Source organism: Stenella coeruleoalba (assembly GCF_951394435.1).
Source record: "Stenella coeruleoalba genome assembly, chromosome: 13".
Lineage (NCBI taxonomy): Eukaryota > Metazoa > Chordata > Mammalia > Artiodactyla > Delphinidae > Stenella > Stenella coeruleoalba.
In genome coordinates, this window is record NC_137159.1 from 60,392,435 (window position 1) to 60,410,913 (window position 18,479).

The 18,479-nt window shown below is 39.0% G+C and overlaps 1 protein-coding gene across 1 annotated transcript in view; it reads right to left on the minus strand.

Moving 5' to 3' along the window:
* Positions 1-18,479, minus strand: part of LOC307196044 (uncharacterized protein) — a gene marked incomplete at its 3' end in the record, with an annotated part of 305,233 nt that overhangs the window by 200,540 nt on the left and 86,214 nt on the right. Inside the window, exon 4 of the mRNA XM_079940773.1 lies at positions 17,214-17,305. Within this exon, the coding sequence (XP_079796899.1) occupies positions 17,214-17,305 (92 nt within the window). The remainder of the gene's footprint in view (positions 1-17,213; positions 17,306-18,479) is intronic.

The following is an 18,479-nucleotide window of genomic DNA, read 5'->3' on the forward strand; positions in this document are numbered from 1 at the left end:
TTTAGATTCATAGCAAAATTGAGAGGAAGGTTCCAAGACTTCCGTATAACCCCGTCCCCCAAGACACAGCTTCCCCCTCTATCAAAACCTCGTACCCAAGTGGTATATTTGCTACAATTAATGAACCTACATTGACACATCATTATCACCCAAAGTCCATAGTTTACATTAGGGTTCACTCTTGGTGTTGAACATTCTGTGGGTTTGTGCAAATGTATAAATGACATGTGTCTACTGTTACTGCATCATACAGAGTATTTTCACTGCCTTAAAAATCCTCTGTGCTCTGTCTATTCATCCATATTTTAATTTTTAAACACTATAATCAAAAGTCTCAAGAGATTATATCCTGAACTTTTAAAAACCAGGCATGTTCCTGGTACATGAGTAAACAAACAATAATAATACAGTAAATCATCACCTAAAATTATTGGCAAATGGAATAACATAGGAGTATTGCTATAGACATCATAACTAATTTATCAATTTTCAAAGACTTAAAATATATTTGTAACCAGCATGTCAAACAAACACAGTGATGTATCAAAACACAACTTTACCGTAAAAATGTACTTGGTATGGGTTACCTTCCCTAGGCCCTGACTTTTCTGGCCACATTAAGTCACAAAACACAAAGCTCAACTCACAAATTGAAATTGTCCAGCCCAAAATATTAATCAATGTCTGAACTCAAATTAGAGCAAAATCTTCTTCCCTTCCCCATCTGGAACCTGTTTTAAGCAGACCACTGGCAGAGCCATGAGGGTGTGGTTGCTGCTTCCTCACTTCCTGTGCTTTTTCTGCTAGCTTGGCAACAAGGCCTCTGGGGCTGGTATGAGGGATGGAGGAAGGAAAAGAGGTCCAAGGGAAGCGTCTTCCTTGCTGATGGCTTTGCTCTCTCTGGGCCCAGTGTCACAATCCATCATTTCTCTCACTGATGTTTCTAAGGGCTTACTGGAGGCTCCTCTGCAGGGCTTTCTTGACAACAGTGATGTTTTTTGTCCCTCTGTCTGCTGCTCTCCACTCTGTCCCTGGTTATCTGTGGTCCATGTGGTCCACTCTATACAGATTCTGACTGTTGAAGCCTCCTCCTTCCCTAGGTTATCCTTTCTGGCAGGAAATTGTATTCCCTATCTATTGCTGTGTAACCAATGACTCTAAAACTAAATGGCTTAAAACTACACACATGGGGCTTCCCTGGTGGTGCAGTGGTTGAGAATCCGCCTGCCAGTGCAGGGGACATGGGTTCGAGCCCCAGTCCAGGAAGATCCCACATGCCACGGAGCAACTAAGCTCGTGCGCCACAGCTACTGAGCCTGCGCTCTAGAGCCTGCGAGCCACAACTACTGAGCCCACATGCCACAACTACTGAAACTTGCATGCCTAGAGCCTGTACTCTGCAACAAGAGAAGCCACCACAATGAGAAGCCCGTGCACCGCAACGAACAGTAGCCCTGCTCGCCGCAACTAGAGAAAGCCCGCGCGCAGCAACGAAGACCCAACACAGCCAAAAATAAATTTATCAAAAAAACCCACAAAAACTAAGCACATTTGTTATCTCACTGTTTCTTTAGGTCGGGGATCCACACCTGGCCTAGCCGAGTCCTCTGCCCCAGGGACCCTCAGAGTTATCTCAAGGCTCTGCTGGGAAGGAGCTGCTTCCTCGGTCACTCACATAGTTGTTGCCAGGACTCAGTTTCTCATGAGCTGTTGGACAGAGGGCCTTGCTCCTCACTGGTTTTGACTGGAGTTTGCCCTCACTTCTTTGCTATGTGGGCCTCTCCAAAATGGCAGCTTGCTTTGTCAAAGCCTGCAACCTAATACTACTCAGCCATAAAAGAGAACAAAATAATGTCATTTGCAGCAACACGGATGAACTAGAGACTGTCATACTAAGTGAAGTAAGTCAGACAGAGAAAGACAAATATATGATACTGCTTATATGTGGAATCTAAAAAAATGGTACAAATGAACTTATTTACAAGACAGAAATAGAGTCACAGATGTAGAAAACACACTCATGGTTACTGGAGGGAAAGTATGGGAGAGGGATAAATTAGGAGGTTGGGACTGACATACACACACTATTATATATAAAATAGATTAACTAATAAGGACCTACTGTATAGCACAAGGAACTCTACTCAGTACTCTGTAATGGCCTATAAAGAAAAGACTCTAAAAAAGAGTGGATATATGTATACGTATAACTGATTCAGTTTGTTGAACACCTGAAACTAATGCAATGTTGTAAATCAACTATACTCCCATAAAAATAGTTTTTTTAAAAAAGCCTGCAACCTGAGAAGGCAATAAACAGAGTCCCAAAGGATAGAAGTTCAGTCTTTTGCAAACCCAGTCATGAAAGAGACATCCCATCACTTTTGTCATATTCTATTTATTAGAAAGAAGTCACCAGGTCCAGCCCACATTCAGTGGGAGGAGATTACAGAAGGGCATTGATACCAGAAGGCAGGGATCACTGAGAGCCACTTTTGAAAGCTATCACAGACATAAAACAGTTTCAGCTCCTCTCCTTCTGCCTGACCCTCTTATGGAAACAATTATGTATCCCCCACCCTGACAAATGCTGGCACAGAGTGACCATGTCTATCCAGCTGCCACCGGCCTCCTTAGCTTTCCCAGGTCTGGGCCAGGGATTAGTCCATGACCCCTCTAACTGCAGTTCCCCTCAAGGAACATCCAGCAACCTCTCCAAGTGACCCTTTGAAACTCCCCTCTCCTGAGACCTGGGATTAGAAGCAGCCCTTCCATCCTCCCCTTTCCCTGTGAGGAAGAGAGATGGGAATGGTCAAAAAGCAACACTTCTTCCCCAGGAAAATCTGATAAAACCCTCCCTCTTCTATCTCCTCTCTTTCTACCCTTTTTTATTCTCAAGGTGAAATAGGGTGCTCAAGAGCTTTAGGAGATGTGGAAATGCTTCTTGGGCTTGCTTTTGTAATGTCTGCATATGACAGTCTCTTTCATACTCACTGTGGTGTCTAATGTCTATCATACTATTGCTTGAGTTGAAACTGAGGAAGGAAGAGACCCCTTGTAACATCCTCTACACATTTATAGTCTCTCTTTGATGATTCAGAAAGCTCACAGTAATTTTATAGTACTTACCATTATGATCACCCATTTTTACTATTCTGGGGAAAAATGCATAGGCACCCTCTTTATTAATACCATAAACCAGTTTTCACAGTATAATCATAGCTGTAAACTGATTACAAATAATCCAATAAAAATATACTAATATATCCTTTATGTTTAATGCATTAATATAATTCTTAAGCTTTATTCTGAGGTAACGACATCATCTTTTTTTCTGATTTTCTCATTAGACAGAATTTATAATAAAATATACTTGTAGAAAAACAAAAGGATAGCTTAGAGTGGCATATACTCGCCATAGAGTGGGGTTTTATCTGCGCTCATTTACAACATTGCCTGTAGTTCACCCCTAGAAAGCACCAGTTAGCTTTCTAACTGCCCTGGTTTGTTTCCCTGAACACCATTTCCACTAACTTAAAATGCTCTATTATCAGCAGACTTGGATGTTTACTTCTAGAGTTTTAAGTGCCAGATTCTCATTTTCTGTAACTGCAGGAAGACATTCCTAGCAGGATGTTATTCTGGTTCATAAAGTGGCAATCTATTTTATTATTCCCAAGCACTTTATCATCAACGTCATAAGGTTTGGCCAGGGGCAAGGAGGTTAAGATTCCCGTTTTTTGCTATGAGTAAGAAAACAGATTAAAAGATGTGAAATGTTCACTCTAAGAGTGTGAGTCAATGAGTTCCTGGGATAAACAGTCCAAGAAACAGGTAGAGAGAGGAGAGTGTCTAGCCCAGAACTTAACATCCTGCTAATAGAGGATTAGGACAAAATACAAAACTGAGAGTTTCTGACTGAGGGGTCAAAACAACTAACATGAAAATTCCAAGAGACATTTTCCTTGAAGGCCCAGTGAAATGAAGGACATTTATCCCTTAAGAGAAAGAGTGCTGCAGTGAGGAGAGACTATTCTTCTGGGTAAGTACATCACAGAGGCTACTCAAAGTAACAGGTACTTGAAACTGTGAAAAAGGACTCACAGAACTTTGTTCCTCTCTGAAGTCTTCACCACACCTGCTGACTTAGGCGTCCTCTCCTTCAGGACCTCAGCAGAACTTGTACTTAACTCCCTACAACACTCATCATAGTGAGTCAAAAGGCTTATTTATGAGTCTTCCAATCGTTACTTTAAATATTTTGAGGCCAGGGACATTGTCTTTCCATTTGCATATCTATTGCTTAATGCGTAATGAACTTTCAACAAATTTTTGTTGAATAAATGAGTGAATAAATAAATAAATAGAAATGAGATAGAGGATAATCCAAATAGGAAAGATCAAAGAGAAAATAGGTGAGCGGAGAAAGAAGCTTCAGGGAGGTGCCTTCAGGGAGAGAAAATTCATGGGTCCTTTGTGTCTACCTAACTATGGCTGCCAGCTTGCTTTAGCAATGCCAAAGCTTAACTTTCTCCCTGGCTCTTGAAACCTAGACTTCTTGAACGTTTGTCTTCCTTTTGCATATATTCAGTTGCCTAGCTCTTAATCTGAACTGTTTCCCCTCTATTTCCCCTCACCTCCTCTCTCTCTGATCAACATTCAAATACTCTTTTTTCTCCCTAAAAACACAATGTTTGAATCTTTCTCACCACCACCACTCTGACAATTAGAACTTTGCAACAGGCTTCTTTTCCTACCAATTTTTCTGATTCAAGAGTTCCCTCTGCCACTTCAAGCTCTGTGCTAGGACAAACAATCACCTAAAGAAGGTAAGAACAGTTCATCTTGGATGGGAAAGTCTGTGCTGGATACATCAGAGCAAATGTTTCCACCACCACCACCACCGCAAACAACAATAAAAACCCACAGGATGTGAGGAACATAGCTGAATTTTCTAATATCCCATTGGTCACAGAGTGTGAAAGGTCTGTGAAGAAGAAAGAGGAGAGGGGAGGGGTAGGAAGAGAAGAGAAACAGAGGAAAAGGGAAAAAAGATGGAGGAGTTCTGAAAGAGGAAGTGGAGGAGAAGGAAGAAAGAAGGGCAGAAGAGTTGCTTTGTTACGATAGGTAGCATGACACTCTTCTTGAGCAATGGCTCACGGAAAACAGCCTGATTACTCAATTTGTTGGCTACTTCTCTGTCAACAGCCTACTTGATCCCCCCTTCCTGAATTTCTCTTTCCTCTGCCCCTATGACATCTCCAGTCCTGACTTGTCTCATGATTCTCAGTCTTCTTTGTGGAGTCCATAGCCCTTAGGCTTGTTCCTCAAGGTTCTCTTCTACATTAACCCTTGGCTTCAGCCACCTGTGGGATGAGGTTGACGATTTCAAAGCCTACATCTTCAGCCTCGATCTCTGCTCATGTATCCGTGATTCATGTATCCATTAGCCTTTTGGACATCTTAACTCGTATGTCCCACAGGCACTTGGAAATCAGCAGACCTAGCACTGAACTCATCATTTACACCACCCTCAATCCTGTTCTTCTTGTGTAATTTATAACTGAGATTGGTATCACCAGCCACCCTGGATCAAATCAAATCCCCCCTCGTCTCATACATACACACTTACCTAATCAACTCCTATTAATTTCACTCCATAAATTTCTCTTGAATTCTTTCAACTATTGTGTCTATTCCCTCCCCTAAGCTCCTGCACCACCTCATACTTGATATTGATGTACCCAGTCTGGGCCCCTCTAATCCATTTCCACAAGGCAGCTGTGATCTTTCTAAAATACAAATATCTGTTGTGTTCATGTCTTACTCAAAGCATGTCAGTGTTTCCCCATAATACATCGTACAATGTCTAACTTCTCTAATGCAGTCTAAAAGGACCCTATCATCTGGTCCTTGCTTATCTGCAGCCCTTTATGCTTTCTATTCTCCAACAACTGCTTTCCATTGCCCAAATGTACCATGCTTTTTTCATGTTCCAGCCCTTGCCATGCTTGTCCTGTGCCTGGAAAAGAGAGTTTCTGAAAAAAAACTGTGTTGAATGAACAAACGCTTGAATATGAAAGACATCTATAGTTGTTGGTGATTGTGATTGAAAAAAAAAACTCTGTAGTTTAATTTTTTTTCCTTTTTCCTAGGAATGTATAAATTAATATTATACAAACAAAGATAAACAGTGCCTTCATAAATATGGCTTCTGTCATTTCAGCAGCAAGAGACTATCTTAATTCTTTTAGCAGAATTTAATTTTGCCTTTTTGAAAAACTGCATTTATTATACAGAAGGGTTTTATGGTCCCTTAAATGTATGCTTGTTGTTCTCTGTGCAAATTGTATTTTCTAAATGCCTGTTCTTCCTGGAACTATTTTCCTATTAGAAGCCAGTTATTATTTTTCCAGGAAGAGCAGCATAGACCTCGATTATTTGTTTGTAGTAGAGTGGTCCTGAAGAATTTGAATTCATTTATGTTTCCCCAGATCCCTGTTCCATTATAATGCAGCATTCTGATTTTGACCAAACCTCAGGACTTTTGCCTGTGGCCCAATAAATGGGTGTGCACACCCTGCTTAAATCAGTAAAATATGCTAGTAGTGTCTAACCCTGGCCTCCTGGCTAGCCGGTGAACAGCAAAGTGCCTGAAGAAGCTCTCGGCTATTTTATCATAGGAGCTAGTTTTCTCTGCTTAAAATGTTGTTACTTTCCTTTCATACTTATATCAACTAACATGACCATAGCTTCTTTTTTTCTTATTTGTAGGTTTAGTTATGTAATTCATTGGGAAGGTAATCATATATGGCTGTATCAGGGCACTTCCAATGGAACTGGCTGCAGCTGATTTAAGCAGAACAACTTTTTTAAGGATACTGGGCAGCTTAAGAATTGTCAGGAAGGCTAGAGGACAAAGTAAACGTACACAATTTTCCCACAGGTGCAATATCCTTCTTGATTTACAATTTTTGCATGGAGGAGAAGTTCCAGAGGTTTCTACTGTAGTGGTTCTTACCATAGGTCAGGGAGCCGATGGGGGAATTCTGCCAGATGCTGACTACATCTATTCCAATTATACCCTAAGGAACTGGATGCTGCCCTGCCCTGCTCCTCTGGGCCTACTAGGGGGTGGACCTGGCTGAAAATTCAATTTATTACATAACCAAATAAACTCCTACCCCTTGACTAGGAGGTCACAGGGGCATTTTAGGTCCCCAGGAATCATCAGTTAGTTCAGAGCCAGAATCTTGGGGATCCTGATACCCCACTGAAAGCAAGGAGCCACTTCAAATGCAGTGTCTTTCATTGGCATCACTAGCCTCTAGAAAGCAACCATCAAGGGGACTAAGAAGGAATAGTCAGAAAACCAGGAGATAATTCTAGGACACTAGTGTCTTTTCACTGCCTTTAGCCCCAACCAGGCCCCAATAGCTATCTTTTATCCCCCACTGCTTTTCAAAGGTGCTGGGACTGCCCTTAGCACTTTGGTAAAGGGAGTGTCTTGCAGGCTACCTCAGGGGCCACAGCTGATGGGGGGTGGCAGAATAGGCTGCCATGATAAATATTCTGCAACATTTCTATCTCCCTAGTGTTTGGGTTCCTTCACCTACATTAAATAATATAATTTCTGTCATCTCAAATACAATTAGTTTGGGTTATCCACCATACCTGGGCAGGTAGAAAGCCAAACTTATTCTCAGAAACACTGCTGCCCACAGACAGTTCTCATGCCAATGTCTGGTCCAGTCAGTGTTCACTGTTACAAGTAACAGAAACTGACTCTCATGAACTAAAGAAGATTGAGAAGTTGTTAAGGGGTATTGAGCGGGTCACAGAATTTCCAAAGTAGCTAAAAGGTTGACTCAGGAGCTACACACCTCAGAGGACCCAGGCCATCAAATCAGGCCACAAAACTGATGCTGCTACCAATGTTCCACCCTAGGTGTTTGCCCAGGACACCCCCATCAGTGCCCCTGCCCCAGTCATGGCCACTGTGAGGACTCCATTTTATAACAGCCAGTGCCACCATCAGACTGGACACCTGCAGATACTTCCCTGAGGCACTGGGCTCCAATTTAAAGTATAGAGCAGTATGTCATATACGTGAGTCCCAGCTTCAGAGGAGACTGGGGAAAAAACTGTCATGTTTAGCTGCTATAGTGGAAAAGCAGCTCAATGTTCTATTAGATATCAGAGATAGGAAATTCCCCAAATGCAGGAATCAGATTTCAGATGCTGGGCAGGAAAAATAATGACAAATGCCTACCGCAAAGTGTTTCTGGATTAAATCTTCATGAAAATATTTTGAGATAGGCATGCCACCAACACTTGTGAATTGGTCTCGCTAATTTCTTTTAACTGGCTCACTGCTAAGATGTAAGTTGATGCTGTAGTGATACCATAATTCATCAGATCTAATATGCCATCAATCACGAGTCATCAACTGTGAATGCCATTATTTTATGTACCACTAAAGAAATGCTGCCAAATAACCTATGACTTGTTAAAGGATAGTTTTCAAAAGTTTAAAGAACCATACTCATATGCAAATTTAAAATAAGTACATGTCAAAAATGTTATTTAACTCATTAGTTATTGAGGAAAACAGTAAGATGTTAAAACCACTCCAAAGAGAATTTGAGAAGCTAGGCATACAGAGGCGATTTAATAGGTTTCTGGGTTAGATTTTTTTTTTTTTTTTTTTTTAGTTAATGTCAGACAAGGCTATAGCCATAATCAATGAGCTTATCTGTTCTTCTGTACAAAATTATTTGCATTTCTACTGGACATAAATCTACAAACTAACCTCTGCCCCTACAGAGTTGTAAAATAGCCAAGTAAATAGGAAATCAAACCCAGCACTGCACTGAAAGAACATCTAGTAATCTCTTTTGTCTGTTTCCAAGTTTTGGATAATATTTTTGACAGTCTCAATGATTTCATATTAGAGCTCTTCCTGACTTATTTAGAATAGTGTTTTATATATCAGTCTGGTACATACACAAAAAGGAATATGTTACTTAAATAGAGAACTCTATGCATTCACATCTGAAGTCAAAATTTTATCATTTGTTTTTCAAATGAAAGTCATCAAAGTTTGTATTTTTCCACTCATGACTGTTCCCCATGTTCCTCAAGAGCACTGGCGGTGCAGCATTTCTTTTGAGCCTTCCACTCTTTTTTCTGAAATTTTCTTCCAAGAAGTGACATACCAGTTTGCAATTTTTTACTTTCTTTTTAAAAAATTTTTATTGTGGTAAGAACACTTAGCATGAGATCTATCTTATTAGCATATTTTTAAGTATACAGTACAGTATTGCTATTCATACCATTCTGCAATCTTTGATGCTGAAGCATTCTTGATTTTTCCTGGTGTCAGTAGAAGACTATAAATCAAAATCAATACTCGTATTCCTTCCACACATATTCATAGTGCAAATGATATGACTGATAAGGGGCTAATATCCAAAATATATAGACAGCTCATACAGCTCAACATCAAAAAAACAACACAATTTTAAAAATGGGGTGAACACCTGAATAGACATTTTTCCAAAGAGGAAAAGCAGATGGCCAACAGGAACATGAAAAAATGCTCAACATCACTAATCATCAGGGAAATGCAAATCAAAACCACAATGAGATATCACCTCACACCTGTCAGAATGGCTATCAAAAAGAACACAACAAATGTTGACGAGGGTGTGGAGAAAAGGGAAGCCTCCTACACTGTTGGTAGGAATGTAATTTGGTACAACCACTGTGGAAACAGTATGGAGGTTTCTCAAAAAACTAAAAACTGAACTACCATATGCCCCAGCAATTCCACTCCTGGGTATATATTCAAAAAAACCCCAAGAACACTAATTTTGGTTTTAAATTTGCATGTGAGTATGGTTTACATTTTAAATTTGCATGTGAGTATGGTTCTTTAAACTTTTGAAAACTATCCTTTAACGAGTCATAGGTTATTTGGCAGCATTTCTTTAGTGGTACATAAAATAATGGCATTCACAGTTGATGACTCATGATTGATGGCATATTAGATCTGATGAATTATGGTATCACTATAGATCGAAAAGGTACATGCACCCCAATATTCATAGCAGCATTATTTATAATTGCCAAGATATGGAAGCAACCTAAGTGTCCATCAACAAATGAATGGATAAAGAAGATGTGGCATATATATACAATGGAATACTACTAAGCCATAAGAAAAGAATGAAATTTTGCCATGTGCAACAACATGGATGGACTTGGAGGGTACTATCCTAAGTGAAATAAGTCAGATAAAGAAAGACAAATACTGTACACTGTCACTTATATGTGGAATCTAAAAAATAAAACAAACTAGTGAATATAACACAAAGGAAGCAGACTCATAGATATTCAGAACAAACTAGACGTTACCAATAGGAGAGGGAAGGGGGGAGGGGCAGTATAGAGGTAGGAGTTTGAGAAGTACAAACCATTATACATAAAATAAGCTATAAGGATATATTGTACAACACAAGGAATATAACCAATATTTTATAATAACTATAAATGGAGTATATAACCTTTTAAAATTGTGAATCACTGTGCTGTACATCTGTAACATATAATATTGTAATCAAATATATTTTAATTTAAAAAAATTTTTAAGGTTAAAAAAAAGAAGCTAACTTAGATTTCTATGTCAAATTGGACCCTAAAATAAATTTCAAATGGAGTTCTAATACTATAAAAGTATTAAAAGAATGATAATTATTTTAAGTGATTTCCTGATAAAGAAAAGCTTCTGTATCCCCAAATAAAGCCAAGAGACAAAAGATTGAAATATTTGATGATTCAGAAATTCAAAGTGTCTTTATGGCAAAATGTAACATGTGCAAGTTAAAAAAGAGGCATCAGCGTATCTACCTATATCTATAGCGATATCTTAGATTAAAAAATTTTATACATAGCATGAAGAAGAGTTCTGACAAATCAGTAAGAAATAGACAAGGGTATTTGTGAAGGAAGAAATACAAATGGTCAAAAAAGACATGAAAAGACTCTCAATCTCACTAGTAATGAGGGGAATGCCAATTAAAATAATAATGACATATTTTTGCTCATCAAATGGACAAAGTTGAAAAGTTGATATTATGATGTTGTCTAGGTCAGAGCTTCTCACCCACGGTTGTGCTGGAATGGGTTACAGGTGCTAAGATAGTTCTCCCTTCATTCTTGGGGTGAGGCCTGAGGCACACACAGCTCCCAACCAATTGCATCCCACAGAGTTCCCAACCAGTTGCATCCCAGAAGATGCAGAAGCATCTTCTCTTTACACCGGGGTATGGAACAAATACTATCACAACATATGACTATTACCTTGTGATAAAATCCAGGTGGGACTGGTCTAGGCTTTGGGGAGACAAAACCCATTTGGTGCAGCGCTCTTGAAGGACAATTTAGTAGTCTCTTAAATTTTAAAGTAGTCATGGCCTTTGTATCAGAAGTTTCACTTTGGAGAATGTACACTGCAAAAATGTTTACATGTGTTTGGAAAAAAATATATATGTACAAAAATGCACGTTTATTATAGCATAGTTATTCATTGTGAAATATTAGAAACAACCTAAATGTCAACTAATAATGCAATGGTTAAATAAATTATGTTACATGAATATCAAGGAATACTATATAAGAAACAAAGGAAAGAAACAGAAGGAAGAAAGGAAGATGTGCTGAATGAATGTATTTTTAAGATATATTATTATAATAAATTGTATAACTATATGTATAACAATTCCATTTACCTTAAGACAGATATATATGTGTATATATATACACACACGCACAATACGCTCACGTGTGTGTGTGCATAAATATATGGACAAAGATCTAGAAAGACGGACTCCAAAATCTTAAAAATGGTTATGTTAAATTTCTGGCCAAAATAACTCTGTAAGCTACCAACTCTGCACCCGCCCCCCAAAAATTCACAAAGCATTAATAAATATTTTTAATGCACTAAAAAGACATAGCTGTGCTCATAAACAGAAGAAGCATTCCTGTGGTCCAGAAAAGGAACAGAAGTACACAGCGGTGAGAAGGCTCAGACTTACTGGGCTTCCCAACAGGAAATTGCAGAAGCTATCAGGAATTCAAGTCAGGCAGGGTAATGGGACCTTGGAAAGAGAAAGGAGCCAGGGTCACTGTGTGAAATGGGAGGTGAGAAGGACTCCCCTGGTGGTGAAAAGAGAGCAGAATAGAGCTGCAACCCCTGCTCTGAACTCCCCCAGCACCCAGCTGCTGTCCAGGTGGCAGGAGGAAGCATGGGCAGTCAGAGGACCATGCACTGAGCTAGGATGCCCACTGGCTCACAATTAGAAGTTGCAGGAGATCCTGAAGTCACTAACGGGAGACCTTATTTACAACAGGGGACCCAGGTGGGTCACATAAAGGCTATCACATCACCCAACAGGGAGACATGAGATCTGGGAAACAGGACGGACACACACACACACACACACACACACAAATATACACACACACCTCCAACTCAAGAAGAGCTTGCACACTCAAATTTAGAATGCAATGTGGCCACAGATAGTAACTTTGAAAATGTGATCCAACAGTTTCACTTCAAGCCATACGCCCTAGAGAAAATTTTGCACACGCGCACGAGGAGATACAGATAAATATGCTCACTGTACCTTCGTTTATAAAAATAACAAGTGCAAATGACCTAAATATCCATCAATAGCGAATGACTAAACAAAATATGGTATATTAATACAATAGATTACCACATAGAAGTTAACATGATTAAATATTTTTCTATATTAACAGAGATCTCAAAAGCATAGTAAGTATATGAGTAAAAAGAAAAGTAGTTTTCATAACAATACATATAGCATATAATTTATGTACATAAATGATATATATAGTCTGCTGATTCATTAATGTATTGTTAAAAAAAACCATGAAAGATACACACCCATTTCATGACAAAAATTGCCATTGGGAGGAGGCGTTTGATGTGCTTGGAAGTGAACAAAGAGATTTCAACTGTATAATGTTCCATTACTTTTCTTTTAAAAATTGGGAGAAAATGTGAAAATATGCTACATTTGGCAATTTTGAGGAGCAGGTAGTTGGTACACAGGTGCTTTCTATATTTGTATTTTTTAGTTCTTTCAAAACTTTTCAGAAAAAATTAAGTGGAGGGGGTAACATTGGGAAGTGTGTGAGAAAGGAATTCCAGCTTTTCCTCTGTCATTTCTGTAACAGGATGTTGAATGAATGTAACTGCTACTTTAGAATCCATAGTTTATCTTTTTTTTTTTTTTTTTTTTGCGGTACGCGGGCCTCTCACTCCTGTGGCCTCACCCCCTGCAGAGCACAGGCTCCAGACGCCCAGGCTCAGCGGCCATGGCTCACGGGACCAGCCCAGCCGCTCTGCGGCATGTGGGATCTTCCCGGGCCGGGGCACGAACCCGCGTCGCCCCGCACTGGCAGGCGGACTCTCAACCACTGCGCCACCAGGGAAGCCCAGAATCCATAGTTTAGGCCTCAAGCTGAGCACTGAGAGGAGCTAACCACTTTCTAACGCGAACACTCAACTTTGAAGAGCAAGAGGACTCCTGTAGGACACACAGGAGAGGCAGAACCAGCCCCCCCTCAATCGCTGCTCATCTCCACCCAGCGGATGAGCAGAGAAGCTTGGGGAAGTAACGGAAAGCCTAGAAGAAGTGCTATGGCTGTCCCTTCTCTTTTCCTTCAAACCTCCTCACCCAGGCAAATGGATGGTGGCTTCAAAGAGAATCACCTTAAAGACTGGGAGAATCTATATAAAGTGGCAACTAGCATCTAAATCCAGCCTTATCACTGAACGTGCTGATTGACACTGGGCCAATCTCAAGTGTGGCTCCCCAAGGCTCAGTCATACCTCCACGAAGCCTTCTTTACAGCAAAGTAGCATTTGTCTACAATGTAGTGTTTGGCTATGTGCAAATCACTAGACTAGGTGACACGTTTTTGTGAACAAAAGTCAATTTGGTCACAACTCTTAAGTTCTTTTTGGTAAGTCACAGAAGCCATCAAAGAAGTCTGGGGTGGAGAGGGCTAACTAGTTACCACCTCACTACTAGGCTGTAATGAAACCAAGGCTCAGACCCAGTTATGCCAGATGGAGAGGGATTGGACAAACATCCAGGAGCATAGCAGGCACAAACTAATCACAGGATCTACTCTGTAACTCAGGGAAGTCTCAGCATCCTTTAGGTTCCCATCTCCATGTGATATTCCCTGAGGCACACCACAGACCTTAAGCAGGATTTTATTTCCTCTCATCAGATTGATACAGCACAGTCAATGTAGTCAATAATATTATAATAACTTTGTATGGTATGTAATCTATAAAAATATCAAATCACTGTGGTGTACACCTGAAACTAATATAATATTGTAAGTCAACTATACTTTGATCAAAAAAAAAAAAAGAATCATGCCATCAGAAATCCTCCTAACCAAGTGGTTCTCATCTGGGGCGATTTTGCCCCCTAGGGGACATTGGCAGTGTCTGGAGGCAGTTTTCTTTGTTACAAGGAGGGGAGTGCACTACTGACACCTAGTACGCAGAGGCCAGAGATGATGTTAAGTATCCTACAATACACAGGACAGCCCACAAAACAAGGAATTATCCAGCCCAAAACATTAGTAATGCTGAGGTTGAGGAACCCTGTCCCAAGTCAATGGCTGGACACAGAAACAATTAGGGATGAAGCCTCTGGTACCATCTCAAAGGGGACAAGGTATGAACCTTGCCAGATTCTGAAACTCTATTCATGCAAGAATGGAGACAGTGTCTTTAAAGTATTTTAGCCAACCTACATATATAGAATACTTTTAATTTCACCAACAGCCTCCCTCTTCCAGCATTTATCATGCTAATTAACAAGTCATTAGTTTCACCAATTAATAAAATTTTGACATCCAGTATGCTAATTAGCTATGATTAAGCTATAGATAGCAGAAGGCACAGGATAGACTTAGGAAGCAGCAAATATTTCAATTTAGCCAAGATGGCAGGCCCTAGTAGGGAGTTCTCAGTATATAAGGCTGGCAAAGCAGGCTAGAACAAGAAAAGAGACCTTTAAATGTCCTCTGGGTCACTTTTATACAAATTCTCCACGGAGGTAATGAGTGTACAGTAAGCATTAAGCATGAAGCGCTGCTAACTCGCCCTTTGCTGCTCATATGGATGGATTAGAAATGCCAGCAGTCAACAGGCACATTCTGCCCCACGCTGTCCTCCTGACTGGAAGCTGGAGATACCTCACCTACTTTTATAGAGCTGAGTGATTCATTTCCTAAGTACTTATGAGATATTCTGCTCTTCACTTACCAAATTCTGCCCAAAGGATTTCAGGGAACAGTACATTTTCTAAATCACTAAAAATTCTATACATTCTCTTACAGAGCTTCTCTACTACTGCTCAAAAGTGGGGGGGGGGGGGGAACCTTACAAACTTCAGCAAACATTCAGTCTTACCTATCCCCCAAAGGAAAAAGAGACAAAATACATATTTATGCATTTAGACATGTGGGATTTGCATCATAGATATGTGTGTTAAATATAATATATTTCAGCTTCTTTTCCTAAGCTGATAAAAAGGGACCAAAGCTGGTTATGAAATAAGGTTATTTAATCAGAGTGGGAAACTCAAGATAGAAGCCATGGAAGTTTGGGATGGAGAAATTTACCTAAGTATACGGTTGTCGAAGTTGGAAAAGAAATAGGCTCCATGTAAAAGTTGAAAAAATTGATTTATATTTAGTAATCATAAGAATTATCAGAACTTTCTAGCACATAAATCTGCTAATCACTGTGTAGACAAGGGCTATTAATCATATTTAATAACTTGGTAGATGATATTTGAATCATTTTGTCTTCATTCAAACATACATCAGTGGGGAAAAACAAAAAACCTTGTACTATATTATTATTCTCTGTAAGAATGAGAAATGGTATCAGTTCTTTGTTTTTGAAAAATATATCAAAACCCAGAACACACAGAGGTCATAAAAGCCTTTTCGAAAGTCATTATTCATAAACAGTATGAAAAGTTTAGTCAGCTACCATCAAAATGATTAAGCAATTCAAAGAGTTTACTAATGAATAATACACCAAATGATCAAATACATATTATGTGCTTTATAAATATTAATCGATGAGGTTACTTTATAGTATCCACCAATGAAGAAATAAATTCTGATCATTCAATTATGATAATCTCAATGACCGAACAAAATGGATGGCATCTAAAAAAAGGGGAGAGTTTCTTCAGAGAGCACAATTTTTTTTTAAAGAATATTTATTTAACATATAGGTAGCACTGACATCCTGGGACCTTCACAAATATTGACTCATCCAGTCTTCATAATAATTTGATGACATAAATCACCATTATGATTCCCTTTTTACAGATGAAGAGACCAGGTTTAAATAATTTGCCTCAGGTCACAGCAAAAAGCTGTCACAAATCTCCAAGAAGCGCTAAGTAGCTGAGATTTATAGAAAATGTTTAAGTCAACTGTGTTTACAGTAAGAACCCAATAGGTCTTGAATCTATTAGAGAAAATGGTTTACAGATTACACAGAAAAACTATTACTTCATTCCAGTGTGGCTTTACCTTTGCCACCTGAAAAGGATAGAACTAACATCAGTCATCAGTAGGGAATCAAAGACCTACACGTAAAGTAAGCTGGAAAGGAAGCACCTAATGCTAAATGAATTTAGGTCACTGCACACAAAGTAACTACACTTCAGCAGACTAAAGTAGCATGCAGTTATGATTATGATAAACTTTGAGCAATTACGAAGAGCAAGACATGAAGAATAAAACTGGACGTAAGTAGATTTCCCGGTTTTCAAAAATGAAGAAAAAGTTCTATTGCATGTAACCCTGGCAAAATGTTAGCAGGGATTAGTAAACAGAAGTTCGTGAGCACTTGGAAAGGCCACAGTGATTGCCAGAAGTCAGCATGAGTTTACTAAGGAAAAGACATGGCAAACTAACCTCATTCCTGTTAGGATCAGGGAAAAGGTAGCAGGTCTTCGGCATCCATGATTGCTATTCATGTCTCTTTGACAGAGACAGGAATGGCTCAACAAAGAAGAGTGATTAATTCAAGGGCATGTCTTGAGCGATCAACAAGGAAACTTACTTACCTGTATTCCTGACTGGAAGACCAAGATTTCTAAACTGGGTCGGATTGCTTGAAAATTTCCTCCCCCACATGCAAGCCTCCAAACAGCCAAACCTGACATTGTAGCCAACAAAAGAGAAAAAGAAAAAAAATTCAAGATTAGGTGGGTGAGGAGAGGGACAAAAGATAATATATGGTATAGTCAGCACAAGGAAAGCTATAGGCTCCAAACACAGCTCAAGAATCTGTGGACCAACTGAGAGGGTGATATTCTGTAAAACGAAAGCTAGTAAAATCAACTTAATAAGTGACAGCAGTCATCTACAAAAGAACTTCATCCAAATTTGTTTGCAAATGTGTTTCTCAAAACTCTAAAAAGATTCCCAAACCTAAGAGGCCAAAATGTCTCAAGCATAATCAAGATTACCTGCTGATATCACTAATGGAAAGAAAGAGGTAATCAAATTGACTTCATTGTCATCTGACTGAGGAAATTATGAGTTAATGGAAGGGTGGTAAACTACCTGGCATCGAGCGAAAGCAGAGCCAAAGAACAAGAATTTGGCTGGGTTTATCCAACATGGTCCAAAATACAGTGATGGCTCTGATGGCAATTTTGGTTAATATTTTGATGAGCCTCCCTCTAGTCTTTTTGTAAAGCATGTTGAAGGAATTACATACATTTATCTTTTTGCCTAGCATAATAACATTTCCCCATATTATTAAACGCTGCTCATAAACAGAATCTTAACGGCATCACAATATTCCTTAATATGGAGATAATATAATTTACTTAACTACTGCCTTATTTCTTAGTTTAACGTTTTTTTTCATGATTTTCAATATTTTGCAAAACTGAAAAATCTTCGTTCTGCTTTGAATTATTTTCTCAAGACAGATTCTGGAAATAGAATGACAGGGCCAAAGAATATTAACATTTAAAAGCTCTTGACACATATTCGTAAATTGCTTTCCTCTGCTCTCTCATCAATATTAGTCTTCAAAACAATTAAATCTTTAATAGTTTAGAAGGTGAAATTACACCTCATTTTAATTCACATTTCTTAATGAAGCTGAACATTTTCCCATATGTTTATTTGCCATTTGATTTCCCTCTTTTGTGAATTGTGTTCATGCCTTCTGTCCCATTAGTTTTAGTAATTTTTCTTATGATTTTGAAAGAGCTCTATTTGGTAAAGAAATTAAGCTTTTCTTTGTCATATATTGCCAATTTTTTTTACCAGTTTTTCCTTTTAATTTCCTTTTAATATTATTTCTTAATGTTTTA